At 37.9% G+C, this 18,949-nt stretch overlaps 1 protein-coding gene across 1 annotated transcript in view; it reads right to left on the bottom strand.

Annotated features, from left to right (window-relative positions):
- LOC128512806 (collagen alpha-1(XXVI) chain) overlaps positions 1–18,949 on the bottom strand; it is a 42,121-nt gene that overhangs the window by 5,316 nt on the left and 17,856 nt on the right. The window contains exons 4-10 of the mRNA XM_053486229.1: positions 17,559–17,620; positions 16,690–16,816; positions 12,233–12,331; positions 10,386–10,520; positions 2,008–2,034; positions 1,385–1,437; positions 894–956 (exon numbers count right to left, since the gene is read on the bottom strand). Coding sequence (XP_053342204.1) covers positions 894–956; positions 1,385–1,437; positions 2,008–2,034; positions 10,386–10,520; positions 12,233–12,331; positions 16,690–16,816; positions 17,559–17,620 — 566 coding nt within the window. The remainder of the gene's footprint in view (positions 1–893; positions 957–1,384; positions 1,438–2,007; positions 2,035–10,385; positions 10,521–12,232; positions 12,332–16,689; positions 16,817–17,558; positions 17,621–18,949) is intronic.

Raw genomic sequence — 18,949 nt, 5'->3', positions numbered from 1 at the left:
ACTAATTACATTATAAAATTACTTATGGCCCATAATCTGTTAACTACTAATACCCTACGCGGTTATGCGCGGTGGTCATAAGTACGGTTCATCATGATTCACCGCGAGTTTTGGTGCTGTGATTAGGCTTCCATCTTTCTGTGTGTTGGTCCTCGCATAGTCAAACCGCATACTGTAGGTGAGATACTGTAGGGGTATAACAGCAGGAATAACATAGGGTGTGGCATGTTATTAGGGGCGGGGCTTGTAGCACGACTTTTACACACACACACTAACGGATTGGGAATGACTGCTGTCTGGCTCATGGATTACATAAATTGTCTAAATAACGGATTACATTTTTAAAAGTTACTAAATAACTGAGTATTTAAATAGGGGCCCTTACGCGTTAGATTACTTGCTACATCAAAAAAGTAATCCAAGTACTCTAACGTGTTACTTTGTATCTAATAATCAATGTCTCTCTGCCCACTGTCAGAAATTACGCCACAAAAACAAAAAATGTCCGATTTCACATCCTTCCTGAATTTCAAGTGTGTCCTCTTGTGGTGTGAAAGGTAATGGCTAAGTAAGCTACAGAAAAATACAGTGCAAAACAAACATTATCAGTTAATACATTTTTAAACATTTACATTTTTACCAACAATGATTGCTGATTAATTTTTAACAACTAACTTAGGTATGTGAAACAGTGAGATTTTTTTTAAGAATTGTTGGTCACGCCAAATCAGTAACTAGCAGTTCAATAAAATTTGAAGCGTATGAAGTTGTGAATGAGGATTTTACCCCCTCTGGATGAGCCGCGACTGCATTTTAGACGTACACAACAGCACATGAGCAATCAGGATGATTCGATGTTCATCAACATACAGTATAGTAGAATAAGATCTCACCCTTTCACCTCTGTCTCCTTTAAGTCCCGGTTCACCGGGTATGCCAGGAAAACCCCTCTGTGCCTAAAACACACACATAAGTAGGACGTTTGTGTCTTTAGTTTGTACAGGAGCTACAAGCTAACAAGTCTAGGTTACCTATCTTTTTTATATATAAAAAAAACCTTAAATCGTCATAGATACTGTATATTTTGCTTTGGTACTACACACTGCTGAAGACCTGGATGTGATTTGAAGATTGATGTTCAGATATTTGATGATGTTTATAAATGAAACAAATGTCCATTACTTGTTAGCGATGTTGTCCTTTAAGCCTTTTACGAAAATTTGCAAATATGCTAGCTGTTAGACTACACCTGGATTAAGAAGAACACTGTTGTTATATAATATTCCACTGAACCAATTCTTCAAAGTGGACAAAAAAAAACAAAACTTTATTTGAAATAAAAAGTAAAAGACGTTTGTTTGTTTTAGTGTAAACATCTACTTACATCTTGCCCAGGTAAACCTGGAATGCCAGGAGCTCCAGCAGGACCTGGGGGGCCTAAACAAAGACGGGATAAAAACCAAACAGAACTTGAACAAAAATGAAAGATTTTACATTTGGAAGTTAGAATAGTAGAATCTCATCATTTACGTGGAAATACTGAATCAATTGTTTTTAATTAAAACCCGAGCACGTAACAGAATATAACAGCCTGAACAACTTGCCTATTAATCTTTATAATTAACTTTCAGAGGTGTCTAAGAGAAATGTATTACCAACACTGCTGTCTATATTTCTCTGTTAATATTAATTGCTCACTAATATGAAATAGCAGGCGAGAAAAGGAGCTCTTTAGTTGTTAGGTGCAAAATCCCACAGTTATCCCTTACGGTTGAGATTGTTTCATTTTCCCTCCCATTAAACACCACTGTTATTCCCATTAATGATGTTCCACTATGACCTCAGAGCATTCCCCAGTATACCCACTGATGTATCATTGGAACAAGGAAATGCACCAAATAACAATTATCACCATTGCAAATATTTTTGTATATCAGGGTGGAGTAAAAAGTTACTGCACTATAAATGTGTGTGTGTGTGTAAGAGAGAGAAAGAGTAGAGACGTACCGGGCAGGCCTGGAGGTCCTATACGACCTGGTTACACACAACACATAAGACAATGAGTATTAACATTAAAGGGGGAAAAAAATCAATAAAGATGCTCATAATGCTTTTGTGTAGAAATTTCTGTATCCAAAATCAATTCATTAAAAAAATATATTGTTTAAAATACATCCATATATTTCATTTGAGGTGGTGAAACGGTTCTGTGTGTAAGGTATATTGTGTGAACGTTTAAATACCTCTACGCCAATAACACAACCCCTATTGTGCTTCCTGATTCCTTGTGTGATAATACTTCCTCCAGCCCGTGTCCAGATGAAAATATAGCTCATGTCCCCTGGAACCGTTTTGTCTAACCGGAAAATGCTAATGTGTCTCTCTCTCTCTATGACTTACATGTTAATGACTTTTTGTCCTTTTGATGTACAGGACGTATGTGACACAGGGAACCCTTAAGCTTGGACATGCTCTCTTTGCTTATAATGAACTGAGAACCTCAAACACTTCATGCGTGCACATGTGTTCGTCCCTCTCCCGGTTCGGGACCCCCGCCAGTTAACGCATTGATGTGCGGAGGACGCATCGAGCAATAATTCTTGTTTAATTCACCTTAAAACTTGAGAAACAGAAAGTTGTCTTAAACTTGATACCATGTCTATATGATCCTACACACTCTAAACTTACAGTAGCTGTAGCAGGAGGGGAATTTGTTGTGGTTGGGGTGAAAGACATACCAGAGATCCTGTACTTGCTGCTCTGTACAAATGTAGATTAAACTTTAATCCCAATTTAATTTCAAGTTACTTTGTATTTAAATACATAAAGTTTATAGGTAAAAAGCTTTGAAGTTATGACTCTTTTTTTCCCATCATTCACGGTTTTAAAATTGTAACAACGACAACAACAACAAAAAAAATCGGTACCTAGGTATTGTGAAAATATCTTATTGGGTGGTCCATGGTGGTTCCTATCCGTAATTGATCCTGGCTTATTTGTGTGAATCTCAAACATAGATCCTCACCCGTAATATTCAGAAAAAAATTGACCAAAATGTTTTTTTTTTTTTTATTATTATTATAGAGGATTACTTTGGTTCTTATAACATGACAAAATTACCTTCAAAAGGAGAGAAGGACAGAATTAGAAATGTAAGATTTTAGAGCTCAAAGGGGCCTGTACCAATAACTTACCCCCCCCCCCCCCCCCTTTTTTTTTAGATTTGAAAAAATCTTTTTCGTTTTGTTTCTGAGGTTACCATACTAGCTACTCTAGGAAATCGTTTCAATTAAAGGTCCTCAGAACGCTATTTAGCCAAACAGTGTGTGTGTGAGTGTTTGACCAGGTGCCCATTAGCTGTCAGCAGTCATTACTGCACTCCCAGGCATCGATTGAGATCCAATGACCTGCCAAGGAATCCGTTCCAAAAACACACAAGAGACAAAGTCATGTCCTTTTAGTCCTGGAATTCCATTTGCTCTGGTCTCACAGGGATACGGAAAAGGGACAGCTGTCCTGTACACGCTTGATCTTCCATGCTTTTCCGATGAGGTTAGGATGGAATCGGGCCCACGAGCTCAACACGGCTGTCAGCGAGTCGCAGTCACATGGGCGAGGACGAAGGGGAGATGAATGATGTTACGCAGTGGAGGTGAAATGTGTGAGCTACATTTAGAGCCCTTATCCAGCCAAGTGGACTTTTGATTTGTACAGTCTGGCTGTGATCACTGACTAAATGAATTGTCCTACAGCTACGCCTTCAAACACATCCAAGCTACAGGCTCGGTAATTGGATTAAAAGTTTCTTTCTGAATAATCTTAACCGAACCAGGCCCTTTAAAGTGTTTAAAGAGAAGACAGTCCTATACTGTAAGTCGTATAATGTGCGGTGAGTAAAAGCAGAATGCATTGCATATAGTCAGATGTTATTAGGCATCATTCAGAAATTTTTATCAAAGCTCATAGGAGGAAAACAGGCAAAAAAAAAAAAAAAAAAAAAAGGAGATAATCAATGATCATAAGCACTAATCGTAATGCACATTAGCACTGGTCTGAACATAGGACATGAGCCCCATGACACAGGAAAAGATAGCTTGGGTTTAATCAGGTCCTTGGGTTTAATTCAGGTTTAAAAAAAATTTGTTTGTGTTAGTGGAAAGCCAAGCAAAGTGAGTTTTACAATTGTTTTCAGTCAGTGAAAGCTGTTTTAATTGTTTTAACCCATGATGCCAACATTGCCTTTGTCATTGCATTTTGGGGTGGATTATCTACTTTTACATAATTTCTTATGCAAAAATGTCTATCCCAATACAAATCTTTGGCTTACGAACTGGCCTCCAGAACAAATCAAATTCAGATGTCGTATTACTTAATTACGGTATTTAAGTATATATTTCGTATATCTATACTTTGAGTATTTTTAGTACTGAATACTATTTACTGTGCCACCATCCATCCATCGATCCATCCTTCCATCTAGGAACCTCTGTAGTCAACTAGGGACTGTGGAGGCCAGTGGAAACTGTATTCGTATTTTTTTCTGACTGTGGTAGGACCTCCTGGCTTAGTGGCTAGCACTGTTGCCTTGCACCTCCAGGGTCCGGGTTCGTTTCCTGGCCAGATTCGATTCCCGCCTCTGTGTGCATGTAGTTTGCATATTTTTCTTGGTGGGTTTCCTCCAGGCGCTCCGGTTTCCTCCTATAGTCCAAAGACATGCAGATTAGGCTAACTGGTGTTCCCAAATTGCCCATTGTGTGTGAATGAGTGTGTGTATGTGTGTGCACTGTGATGGACTAATGCTTTGTCCAAGGTATACCCCGCCTGGTGCCCTAAGTCCCCTGGGATAGGTTCCAGGCCCCCCACATTGGTAAGTGAGTGAGTAGGCCCTCCAGTCAATATTCACATGCGCATTCACTGGAAATGGACGACATCTACTTTTAATTAAGTAATATTTTATTTTGGGTATCTCTACTTTAACATAAGTACAGGATTTGTGTACTTTCCCACCACTGAGAGTAGTTATAGTCTGGTTTGTGTTCAAGTGGTTTTGGATGGGAAAAAGTACGGTTTGAGAATTTTTCTTTTTCTTTTTTTGATTATTTGAAGACAAGATGTTTATTTTGTCTCATTGAAAGAAACGACCCGTTAATGTTAACTTCAATCTTACCACCATTGCTTTTTTTGTTGTTGTTTTTACTTGGGAAGTCAGTGCTTAAAGAAAAATACGTGGTAATTACAACATTGTGGTTGGGGTTCATGTGGGTATAAACAGAAAACAGGTGAGATCCATCAGGAAATGCATCGATGACCGGGAAGAGGCCGAGACGAGACTAAAATCAAAACAAAACCACACGACATGAACGTGTAAGAAACTGAGACACCCACGTTTCAACCAAAATTTGCCAAATGCTAGCGATTTTAATTCATTAAAGAACACAGAAAATACTCTCAATGTTGTAAATGGGACACAAAACAATCTACCTCCTGTTCTTATGTAAATCTCAGCAGCTATAAGCAGTTGTTTCCTGGTCTCGCCATTACCTTTGGTTTGGGGTTAATAAGAGGAAAATTAGAGCCGTTCAGATAACGTTCAGGAAACCACGAAGCTCATAGTTCTCTGTCCTGAAGGCTTTCCCATGTGGGAAACGCAATCAGTTAACTTTATGTAATGTCAGAGCTGATAATAATCAATACCTTGTAATCAATTAGAACCAAGAATTCAACAGTGCTGGGAAATAAGGCACAGGTGAAAGAGAGGTGAGAAAAACTAGACTAAAGGTAAGCCAGAGTGTCTTGCAGTCGTTTGTTTGGTGTCTAGAGTTGAACCTTGTACTCATCATCTATTTATACGTACAATATAATAAGTCCCCAGACTGTTGATGGCATGCCTTGCACTATGTGCGAAAGGGGCAAGAAAGTCCATATTCAGTCGCGTTCCACCCCCCCTTCCCACGCCTCCAGAGACTCAGCAGGAGGTTTTTGCTCTTCTTGTCGAACGTCTCAGCACTGCCTCCGGTCCTGCCTCCAGCCTCAGGGGAACACAGCCACCACAACCCTCTTCCTTCAGCTTCGAAAACATGTGAAGCTACTCGAGGAGGTTGGCCGCCTTGGCAGCGTCCCTCTGGAACCAATTTCTGGAGCTCTGATGGTCTTGAAGGGGGGTAGGTTCGGGGGGTGGGAGGGACGGGGGTTAGAACGTCTCGCCCTCGCCTTTTTACACACTGCTGCTCTTTGGCACCGAGCTTCCAAAAGCAGACGGCTGCGCTGACAGCTTACAAATTAGAGCTGATTTGCGCTCAAGCCAAAGTCCTAATCAAAACCAGCACGGCTCAGCCGGACTAAGAGAAGGACTCTGCTGTCCCCTGTTGGCTTCTCAAGAAAGTGCTAGAGGAATATATTTTATTCACATGCCTTTAAAAAAAAAAAAAAAAAAAAAAAACATATTCGCAAAGGAAGAAGATGAAGAAAGGTCAGACTGCACATTAGGGAGCCATACTGAACTCTGGCGCAGTTCTAGGATCCAAAGTCACAACAATACTTTATTGCTTTCAAATCGGACCTAACTTTTAAGACATGTCTAGGACATTCAACCAAGCTACATCAAATCTATGAAGGTTGGAAGCTGATAAAATGATTTGCATTTGCAGGAATTTGGGTACATTTGGTTTACATACTGTACACTACGGTGCAAATCACATGCACAGAAAAGCAGCCTGAAAGGGTAAAAGACGACGAGGAATATTGAAATTAATTGTAAAGAATATTTGATGTGACAACTCCTTGTGTTTTTAAAGAAACCTTAGTGGTCTGAGGTTTAATATGTGTGGTTAACAAAGAAATCAGCTGGTTCATTTTTCTCCATATCGCAAAATCTGCCACAGTTATTCTGATTTCTTGAAGCTCTTTTTGGCTTTATTTATTTATTTATTTATTTATTTTTCTTTCTATGAAATAGCTTATTATGTTACGTTATATGTCACTTGCTTAACTGACAAACATTTTCCTGTTACATTACTATTTCTTGTTGTTATAAATAACTCTTTTTGTACTTAAACAATAATGCATTAATAATCCTTTACAATTATTACAAGCTATAGTTAATATACCACTAAAAATATATTACTCAAAAATATGATATAGTTTTTTTTTTTTATCTGAATGGTTAAATCAACTATAAATTTCAACTGTCAAAAATGGGAGTCTGAGATTACAAAGGAAAAGTGAAAGCTTTCAGAGAGGTTAAACTCGAAATGAAAACAAAGTGGTATAAAGTGATGTGAAGTTAACATCTAAGTAGAGACATGATAAAAGATAGGAACCATATTGAGTCTAATGCATCCAATATACTCACGTTCGTACCCAACTCTTTCCAGATCGATTGCTTATGTCTTTCCCTCTTGGCATCGTGTTAACACACACCTGAATGCTCCAGACCAGCAAACAGGTCCAGGTCTGCACACCTGCTGATGATCAATTAATCAAGGGCTGATGATTAGCAGCACCTGGCTGCAGCTTAGCCTCTTATATCCTGTGGCCACATGTTTTTAATATTGGCCACATGTTTTTTTTTTTTTTCCTGTCTTCATTAAAGTTTTATGTTGTTGTTTGTCTGAGGTTGTATTTTTCTAATCCTAAGACTCACTGCAATCAGATGCTTTTCATTATGTTTTTACATAAAATTGCATAAAATAAATAGATATCAAGATAGATAGATAGATCTGCATCCAGGGTTTAAAGGCAACTAACAAAACATACTGTTTTATTAGAACATAAAACCTTTTTATTTGTTTGATCATTCTAACAGCCACATTTTTCCTTTTTTAATTTTTTTCCTATTTACTTCTGTCCATAATTTGCATATTATTGGTATTTAAAAAAATATTTCTTTTTACATTCCTATTCAAAGTTTTAATTTTAATAAACTAAACCTACCTGTTTTATCTGTTTTTTTTCCAATCTTATAGAACATTCTGTCATGAATTCTATTAAAAAAAATAATAATAATTCTATTTAACAAAATGTAACCTAACTCTTCTTTTGAACTTAAATATTTTTTTCAGCTTCCAAGCACCATATAAAATCCCCGTTTTTTTTTTTTTTTTTTTTTTTTCCACAGTTTGAACTCAATTCATTGAATTAATTTGCACGGTAAATATAGAAGCATGGAAAATTTCATGGAAAATTGCATCTTTGGCATTCTATGAAAATTGGCCCTTATGAGATGAGAGCGGTCTGGATGCCGTCTGTACACACAGTACTAATTATGAAGCAAACAATTACGAAGTTGCTCGGGGGTCGACGGGGGCCGCTGCTTTTCCAAGTACAAAAACAAAGGAAACAAATGTTGTAGCAGTCGTTCAGTAAGGTCAGAATAATAGCGGGTGATGTAAGGAAATTATGATCGAATGTACAGTAGGAAACAGATGAGTGGAAAAATAACACCTGGTCTCACTGCTTTTCAGAATTTCAGGAAAAACAGGAATGATGTCATGAGAACCTACCTTTTTTTTCTTTTTTTTTTTACAAACAATATGTAGTCAATAAAACACACGCTCAGATCGAGGAAGTAATTGAAACACGTTTAATATTATATCAAGCCTGATATCATTCCGACCGATTACAATTAAATCTCTCAGGAGCCAGTATCTCCTTAAAGCGTGCTGTGAAAAAAAAACCCTCAGCGTGATGGAGAGAAAATTGCACTAAAGATTTAACATTGCAGAAAGGTATGCTGTGGAATATGGAAATTTTAATAACAAGCCACGAAGTCATACAGCACATGTATCCAAAAACAGTGTGGTTGCTTTTGGCAATCATATCGCGCAAGGTAAATGATGTGATATGATCCGTGAGAACATCTGTAATAAATTGAATGATTCGGCTTTCGATGGGAGAAAACCGTCCCTAGCGCTCCTACCGTCAGAATGTTCTTATTTACTAAAGGACGAAGCATGATTCTGAAACGACAAAGACATTTTCCTATGATATTATTTGATAAAATGTAACTAATGATGTAACACAGTTCCGCTATCCGTATCTTTATCAGCTTAGTGCTCCGAATACGTATATTCAAAATGTATATGAGCGGAAAAACAATGAAAAAGAGACAAAAAACGTCAGTTGTAGCACGTGAATTATAGATCGGTGCCTCAAACTCAGCTACATCACTCTAGTTCATGAATGGTCTCAAGTAAAAAATGTGTAAGGTTCATCACTATTATATTTTTAATCAGACCAGACCAATGGTTGGTCGCAATGATACTGTATCACATCACAACGATGGTTACTAATGTGAGAAAAAGTTACGTTAAGGAGTTCAACCTCTTGCAAACCACAAAGCACTAACACTCAAAACATGAGTGTTTAAGTGAGTGCCTTTTGGAAACACCAATCATCCTATTGTATGTCTTTGCATTTTTTGAGGAGACTTAAGGAAACCCACCAAGCACTTGGAGAACATGCAAACTCCATGAGATCAGATTGGAGCTAAGACTCAAACCTTGTAGGTACTGTATGAGGCAACAGTGCTACTAAGCCTCCATGCCACCGAACAAACTACTAACCCAATATAAACCACAGCAAGCCAGACCAGGCGGTTACGAAGGATGAACAAATGAATCCTCCGAATGCATCCAACAGGTGTTTGTTCATCATATCTGACAGCACATGCACAACTACTCAAAAGGTAGAACATTCATTCTTGCAAGATCAGTCCTGACGCGCATGCATCTCAAAATCCAAAATTTGTTCATTAAGTGTATTATTGTTGGTATGTTAAATCTCAGAACAATACAGATCGGTTCAGACTGTATTTGGAATGAAGTAAAAACTTGAATCATAAGAGTTGCTTTTATGGAACACAAATGAGTCATGGAATCTATTTATCATTTTAGAGATTCATTATTTTTTACTAGACACGCTATGGTTTATACTGTCGCAAATTTTATTTCGGTCCCTTGAGACCCTTCAGCAGAAATGATGACTAAAAGGGCTGAGCGCTTGGCTGCACACACTTGTTTGTTCGTGACAATATCTTAATTCGCCATCTGTGCATGCATGCTGCTCACTTTTAGACAAACTCTAGGTCAAACGATGTCTATAGGGCGTCACTAGTTCTACTTTGGCATTTACCTGATAGAAGAGTTTAAGACTCTTTAATGCACAAAACTCTTCTCAAAGTGCTGCTTCACAGACACTAAAACTTGGAGGGTTGTCCTGTAGTAAAAAGTGATAACTGTTTGTACTTTAGCTCTTCCTAGAAGAAGCGTCATTAGTGCTACTGGAAAAAAAAAAAAAAAATCTTGGAGTACTAAAATGCTTCACACACACAGTCTGGATGCATCTTGCCTGAACATATTCCATTAATGGACAGTAAATCCACTCACCTGTTTCATCTGGACTGAAACCCTGAAATACATCCCCCCGTAGAGGAATCGAGTTGGGAAGGCCAGGTTGTCCTGGAGGACCTGGAGGGCCTGGAAGACCGATTTCACCTGGAATGCCTCTTTCCCCCTTTGGACCTGAAACAAGAATGAGCACCATAATTATTTTCTACTTATTTGTATATAAAGTACAATTAATGTATTTTATACAACAGTTTGTTCTAACCGAGTAATCTGATTGAACAAGATGCATTCCATGAGTGGTGATAATAAGGCATAACAGCACTGGGTCGTTTGACTATATTTATCACTCCGCATCACCGATGATCTAACAGTCGTTAATTACACTAACTTGCGCCAGCATGAGTGAAAGTAGGTCGTTACGGTCTTCAGCTGCCTGCCAAAACCATCAAAACCAGTCACGGAGGCACTTTCAGCCAGAGAACACATCTGATAATGTTATGTCATCCTAAACAACACTTTGTCTTCTTCATCAAAGCTGATGTGAGCTACATCAGGGCGAATCCCAAATCGCTCCTTAAATCCTGAACAAGGAAATGACTTGGTGTGTGGAACAAGGGATTGTACACCCTCTACTTTACATTTTACGTAATTCGGGATTCAACCCCCGAAACCTAATTATCTTAAGTAGAGTAAAAATATAAAGTAAAACTAACCACCACCTCCTTATGGCTACATCGTAGCAGTAAGATTTTAAAACTACTTTCACCGCTGTTGGTCGCCAGCTCTGCCAGTCGCGGTTAGTTAGTTCCGCCAGTAATGGGAGGATATGTGTTAGCGAAGCAAAATAACTAGTTAAGTAAACAAACAAATCATTACACATTGGTAATAAATGATGTAAACAACCATGCTGAATGCTTAAATCTGATTGGTCTAACTTCTATAACAACAGCTCAGACAGACGTTCCGGTTGTAAATTTAAATTACAGGTTTAAATCAAATATGTTATAGTTTCATAATCCAAACAATAACATATTGTCTAAGTATGTTGTTATTAAACAAAGAAAACATATACTCATTTATATGGTGAAGTTTTCTGTAAGTGTTTTTTTTAAATTATTATTAATTTATAGTAGAAGTTAATTTATGTAAGGAGTCTCCAGTGTCAGTGCACTAGTGTCACTATATCAGGATCCTATCAGTAAAAATAACAGCTTTTCCAAAGCAGCCATCAATTCACAGTCCGGCTCACTCCTTGTACTGTATAGATGCTGTCCTTAGTCACAAGGCATTATGTATACATTGCTTGGGTTGTATTGTATTCTCCGAGAGTCTTACATATGTTTCCACTATAAATTCATGCCCTGTGACTCATTCACTGTTTCCATATTCTGTATCCTTAGTTCTTTGTGTCTTGTTTTTCCTTGTCTCTCTAGCAATGTTTCATGGTCTGTTAGTATTGACTAAGTTTTCATGTTTTTCACCTTGGTTATGGATTTTCCTCGGGTTAGCTCCACTTGGCTTTTCTGACTTTTGGAAAGCCACCTTTGACTTTTCTTACATACTGTATAATTTTTCCTGGTTCAAAATCCAATAAGATTGAATTGATTGAAGAATGAATAGAAATAACTGAGCCACAAACCTTTGATCTAAATCTAGGAAAATGTATTTTTCTCTATACGTACACATTCTGTTAAGCTTTATAAACACTGATGTGAAGATATTCGAAGAGAACTGTATTTGCTAGAAAATCCAAAAAAGGGGCCAAAAGTGTGACGAAACATGGATGTTGATCTGGGATTTTATAAGAGAGGATATGTACAGTACAAGGCACACCAACATACATATTCATTTAAAAGAAAAGATTAATCTCGGAAATCGACTCTTACCCGGGGGTCCAAGTCGGCCAGGGGCACCCGTCTCTCCTTTAGGTCCAGGAGGTCCTGATGAACCTGGTGGTCCTACTGGCCCTGGAGGACCTCTTGTCCCTATATATGGGATATTTTATATAAACACAAAGAAATTGTAATCCATGAGAAAATCATATTAATATTTTTTCATTAGCACATAAAATCCATTTGTCCTCCATTACCATGCGGAAAATTGGAAAACTCTCAACACAAAAGCGACAGATGGTTGTTGACCTTCAGGCATCTGTACTCAAAACAATTAAGATTAAAAAAAAAAAACTTGCGGTTGCTCAATTTTAAAATAACAATAAGCTGTTTGTAAGAATCACAAGAAAGGAGTTCTTGACTCTTTCTCACAAAAGGATGCCAACGGCTTCACCAAGCAACAATGGAACTTCAACTGGCACCGTATACTATGGTTGACCCTTTAAAGAGCACACATTGAAATACTTGGAAATTCAACATGTTCTCCCATTAAAAAAAAAAAAAAGATGTTTCAAAGGTTTCATTGTTGTCTTTTTTTATGTTTCAAATTAAGGCCAGTAAAGTTCCTATGTATGGTCCACCTGCTTTGGGTAATACCTTTTCCAAAAAGTGTACATATAAACATATTCTACCAGTCAAAAGTCTGGATACACCTTCTAATTCCATGGTCTTTCCTGATTTTTATTTCTTTCTACACTGTAAAACATTTACATTTAGGCATTTGGCAGACGCTGTTATCCAGAGCGACTTACATTTTTATCTCATTACACATCTGAGCAGTTGTGGGTTAAGGGCCTTGCTCAAGGGCCCAACAGGGGTAACATGGTGGTTGTGGGGCTTGAACCTGGGATCTTCCGAACCATAGTCCAATGCCTTAACCACTGAGCAATTCTGAAGGCGTCCCAAATATGCAATAATCCTTTGAACAATTGATATTGAGATGTATATCTGCTGCTTATGCTCTGTAACCTTCATAACGGCTCTAATCTGAGGTGCTGGTTGTTACAAAGTGATTTCGGAGGCTGGTACCTCTACTCTGCAGCAGAGGTAAGTTTTGCTCTTGCTTTCCTGGGATGATTTTCATGAGAGAAAGTTTTATCATGGTGTTCGATGGGTTTTACAAAGGAACTGTTCTTGCTAGAACTGTTCCAGAAAAGCTAAACATGATACTGACACTAACACAGTTACCAAATATGGATCTTTGCCTGATTAAAGGTTACATGAGAGAGAAATGTTTTGGTCATGCCCACGTTTTGGTCATCAGAATTTTTGATGATGCCGTGGAACTGTATCCGAGGAAAACACCTGATAGCCACAGTAAGATTCGAAGGTGGATCATTAACATTTTGTAGATGCTGGATTCTTTTGAAGACTGTTTTTTTTTAATTAATTCTGATTAGTGCCTGGATATTTCAGTATAAAACCCTGGTGGCGGCTGCTTTGAGGTTTAGCCATAGGTAGAGCTTTCAGCAAGATGATAAGCCAAACACATTTTGTTTTAAGCATCTCAGACTCCAGATTTGAGCCAGAGTGAAGTCTACATGTGTGAAACCAAGAATTTCGAGAACTCTTGGATCCAACCATTGACATTACAGGAAAAGACACAACAACATACTAAGTGTACGGCTGGTGTTGACTTTCAAACCAATTATTTTTATTATTATTATTATTATTATTATTATTAGTTTTTTTATATGCATTATCTAAAAATAATTATATAATTCCACTGTCTTCAGGAGGGACAACCGAAGAGGCCTTAAGGGTAACTTTTCTGAAACTACAGTATAAGGTAGTCCTTATTCCCTGATATTTTTTACTAATGTACAATACTGTGCAAAATACTTGAGCCCTCTCATTTCTTTATACTAAATTAAATTCAATGATGGTAATGAAATTAAAAAAATGGAAATAAATGTTTTATTGCGACAGGATCCAAAGTGGTGAAAGATGCAATTAAATTTTATATATATAACATAAAACAGCGACCTCATTTCCCCTCTTGTCCAACAACTCAGCATTCAGCACCACCATTATACCTGTTCACCGGCCTGATCATCTCTCATCATCTGCACCTGTTTCTCACTGGTTCATGCCTTAAGTTAGTTGCCTTACGTTACGCTTGACTGATTCATAGGTCACTGTGTGGCTTAACAAACAAAAAGCATTCCTGCTTAGGTATGGCGACTGGACTAAAAACGAGAGCCAAAAAAGCCTAGAGAACTATTCCTCATGACTACATTAAAAATACAAGAACGTCTGCCTCTTTGGAAGCAAAATATGAAGAAATCACGGGGTCTCAACACTTTTGCACGGTACTGTATATATTTTTGTGCCTATATTATGCGATAATGACACAACTAAAAACCAATGCAAATTCCTAAGTACATTTGAAATAAATATACCTCTATTATGACTTCTGTTCTCTCTCTCTCTCTCTTTTTTTTTTACACATTACCTTCCACATCTTGACGAACGATAGCATTAATAATGAAACTTGTGTGCGTTTCTCAAGCATAGTTAGTTCCTTGGCCAAAACAAACCGTTTATTATCTGCCGTATCTTTAAATCAGATGAATATCTTAAACAATACTCACAGCTTGAAATGGACCCTAACTAATTCCCTCTCCTAGGCTGGGGCTACTTGGTGTTATAGTATAGAACAGCCTTTTGACTTTTTTCTTTACTGCCTCACTGAGGGAGTTTACTTCAAATCTATTAAGCTGATTTGACACGCTGAACCCAGGACTTGGTTCAGGTTGCCAGATTAAACAGTGGACAAGCCCACACAGATGTAAATAGGAAATATGATGAAGAACGACCTCATGGGATAATGACATTTTATTTGAAGTTGGGATTTTAATGGAAATCCAACCTTGGCTTGTAAAGAGAATAAAGCACCACTGAAAACAATAGCGCGCTCATTAGTCTGCTGCATGCGGTTTTTATTGATGGACACGGAGTAAGGGTGCTGAAGTTGTGAGAACGTTGGAACAGTTGGAATCGACTAGTTTTTTTCATGGCAGCAAATCTATTGCTGCTTACCCTACAGAAGGATGGGTTTATTATACAGGTATTTGTGCTAGCATTTAAAAAAAAAAAGGGGAAAAATGGAATAACCAATAAAATTGGCCAACTGGACAGGTTTGTGATTGAAATATATTGTCAAATAGTGACATTTATTAGTTTCATTGTATAATTTATAATAATAAATAATGCTATGAACTTAAAATCCTTGAATCCCTGATTATACCCCCCATTCAATGTCTGTCATATGTGACTTTCCCCTGTTTAAATTTGCCCAAACTGAGGAGTTGTGTTACACAAACTCAGGATGCAACTCATTTTCTCCATTGATTTGTTTTTTACGCAGGGTTGCCAGCCCAAATACATCTCAAAAACAAATAAGACCTGAAACTAACTAAGAAAATACAGAATTAGAAGAGGAAGATTTATTTATTTAATTTTTTTGTCTTTGCGTGGGAAACAAGTTCACCGTGCAGTGCACGCATTTCTGATTTGCAGTATCTGCAATACGCCTTTTTTTTTTTTTTTTTTTTTTAAATCATTGCCTGGTACGAACATTATCCACCCCATAATCCTCCTTTCCCTCTACCAATCTTTGCAATATATCTTACAACAAAAAACATTTCTGTATATCCTAGATACAGTGTCTGTACACACAATTTCTCTTTGTTTCTGGTAGACTCTTGTCTGCTTAAATTGATCCGATTTAATTCAGATTTAAGCAGGATCTTGGCTGCCACGGACTATTTTAAAACTTGCCCCCAAATCTGCGCCATCTGCGGACTTGCTTTTTCCATCTGCAACCCTGTTCCATAACAAGGCCAGTTTGGCATAAATAACGTGACCTTGGCAAACCTAGCTTCATGAACGATATATTTCTTGCGTAAATTATCCTACGAATCATTTATGAATCAATTTGTTCATATCCAACCAGATAAATGAGACCTAGTTTCCCCTTGGCAGTCCGCACAACCTTTCGGTCGTTAGCATGGAGTCTTAGCAGCCGAGAGTCCACTGCCCGCTTGACATTGTTAGACAGTACGATGAAAACTATCACAGACAAAACTTTCCAGTGATTTAAAATATGGACCCTTGGCTTATTGATAGTCTTGTTCTGACCTGCTTAAATTCTGATATCCGCCTGAGAACAAGACTTTTTAACACTTTTAAAAAGCAGGTGAGATTTTTCAGACACGAGACATTTTTTGGCAGCTTGAGCCCTAAAGAAATATGTACATACTTTATCCATGTCTCTAAGCCCCAGCATTTATAGACTCAACATGTCATTACTCCTCCGCTCCTATGGCCATTACTTTCTCCATGTATGTGGCCGCAAAATCTCAGGGAGGCTCTCTTCTCGGGGTGAAACGCTGGTCCCTGTTAAAATGAAAATTGTTAAGAAAAGTGGTGGCAGGTGATTGGCTTACCTGGTTGCCAAAAAGGTGGGGGTCCCCTAGGAGTGGGCTCTGGAGTTTCTACCTCGTTGTCTGTTGATCTCTCCGGCAGAGTATTGATGGATGGAGGACGAGGTCCAGCCTCCCGTAACAACTTGATCTAAAGCACAAAAAAGGAAAAAAAATGCTTTGAATAATAATAAGATTCCACAAACCAGCATAAAACCTTTAATGCTGATATCCCACTGTCTACACTGTACTACATTTACATTAATTCATTTGGCAAAGTCTTTTATTTCAAAGAAAATGTGGGCCAGTATCCAACCCAAACATAGATCTGAATAGTTGTGGATTAAAAGCCTTTCCTATTAGATCCATTTTCATTTTTCCTTTTCTGTATAATGTTGCATTACAACCACAAATGGTCCTTTCGAGAAGTCTTCATAAGAAACTTGATTAGATCGTTGTACTGGGGAAAAAAAAGAATTACTTAGTAAAGTAGTAAAAGGTCTGAGACTAAACATTGATCTTGACTGATTAAAGGACACTTTGGACCTGTCTTAAAAACAGTTTAGAGAAAAAGCCATTAGGATTTGTTTTATTTAAATGAGAGGTTGCTATTTTAGAAAAATATCTCTTGGTATACCTCAGGGTTGTATACTGCTCACTTCTATCATGGTACTTACTTTTAGACAGTTTTATCCACAAACATAACCCACATCAAGCTAGTTCTCTAAATATCAAAAGTCTTACACCTTTACCTGAGTGATCCAAAAATGCAGTGTAACAGATGGAATATGGTCCAGCCTCCATTTGTTTTCATGGACATTTCAAACTCTACCAAAAATGGTTAGTTCTTTACTATACTTTACTCGCATCTTAGCTGATTTCATTGCTCTTACCTTACTCTCGAGGTTGTTCAGGCGGTTGTTCAGATCAGTGTAACCCGTACAGTTCATACATTCTGCATAAGAGATAAAAAGATAAAAAAAACTATATATAAATATATATACATAGGCAAATAATGTTTAATCTATCATGATTTTCTGGAAATAGTGCCTCTGGAAAATTAGCTATTGTATCATACTATCCACTAAAACATGCAGACTATGTAGAGGGACATTAATTGGGTAGGATCACAGGGAACATTGCTCAGAAATTAGTGGTAGTGAGTTGGCAGCTGAAGTACACCCCAGTGCCAGTAGATGAATGCCTCAAACGAGTCCCCGAGTGAACGCATAACTGAAACAACACATTACAACCCGTTACTGTATTATTCCAACAGTAAATCAGCCCCGGTCGCCAGGAGCTCGAGGTCTGATACACCTACACGTACGGACAGGCCTTTTCTTCTCCTTCACTTCCTCCCTTGTCACTGCCTTTATTTACTGCTCCATCGCTCTCTTCACTTCCGAGAGCTTGTTTTCTGTCTGTCTGCCTCATGACAGATTCCCTACTGTGCACCCAGATGCTCTGTGCCACCGCAATGCACTCTAGATCCTTTGGTCAGATGCCAAGGGTTGCTAGCTAAAGCTATCCAAGCACTTATATAAACATGATAAAAAGTAGTTACGTAACCAGCGTAACCACTTTTCATCTTATGTTCTAGACAAACACATCTGTTGTGGCTAAGCCTGCAATGAAAACAAGTCTTTCAAACAGTCCGGTTTGTAACAATAATCGAATGAAAGATCGTAAGGCTGAAAGTTCGGCGTCCTTCCAAGTACTGCTATTTATAGAGGATTCATCTTCAGTACAGATTGGTTTAGTTCATAACCACGAGGACTACGAAATGATCGGTTTGGATGTAGTGTAGAAAACCCACTTAAGAATCCGTAAGAACCAAGTCCTAAGAAATAGTCAGGATGTCTTTTCGCGAGAGTCTGATTACATGGATAGAGAAAACAAGTTGCTTGGAATTGGTAGAAAGAGAAGAGGAAGACAGAAAAGAGAAAGAATCTGGTTGCTAGCTCAGTGTTCTCTAACCTGAACCTGCAGACAAGCATTGTATATATGAGTCTTACAGTCTATACATACATCTGGGAAAATACTTTACAACCACATGGCTGTTAAATTATTTTCAGCCCTCATTGGAAATGAACGGTGGATTATGACCATATTTAGATGTAACACACAGCATGGTATGAACGAAGCCCGTTTAAAGCCTGTGGTCAAATCAACTGCAGAACTAGATACCTTCAAATCTCAGCGTTAAAGTAATACTCCAGCGGTTTAAAACATAGTCTTTATCTACCACATCTGCAGCATAGTATGTGTAATTACCACAGATGAA

The sequence above is a fragment of the Clarias gariepinus genome, chromosome 25 (genome assembly GCF_024256425.1).
Source record: "Clarias gariepinus isolate MV-2021 ecotype Netherlands chromosome 25, CGAR_prim_01v2, whole genome shotgun sequence".
In the NCBI taxonomy this organism is placed as follows: Eukaryota; Metazoa; Chordata; class Actinopteri; order Siluriformes; family Clariidae; genus Clarias; species Clarias gariepinus.
Note: the sequence above shows the minus strand (reverse complement) of the source record. Positions and strands in the feature narration are given on the sequence as shown.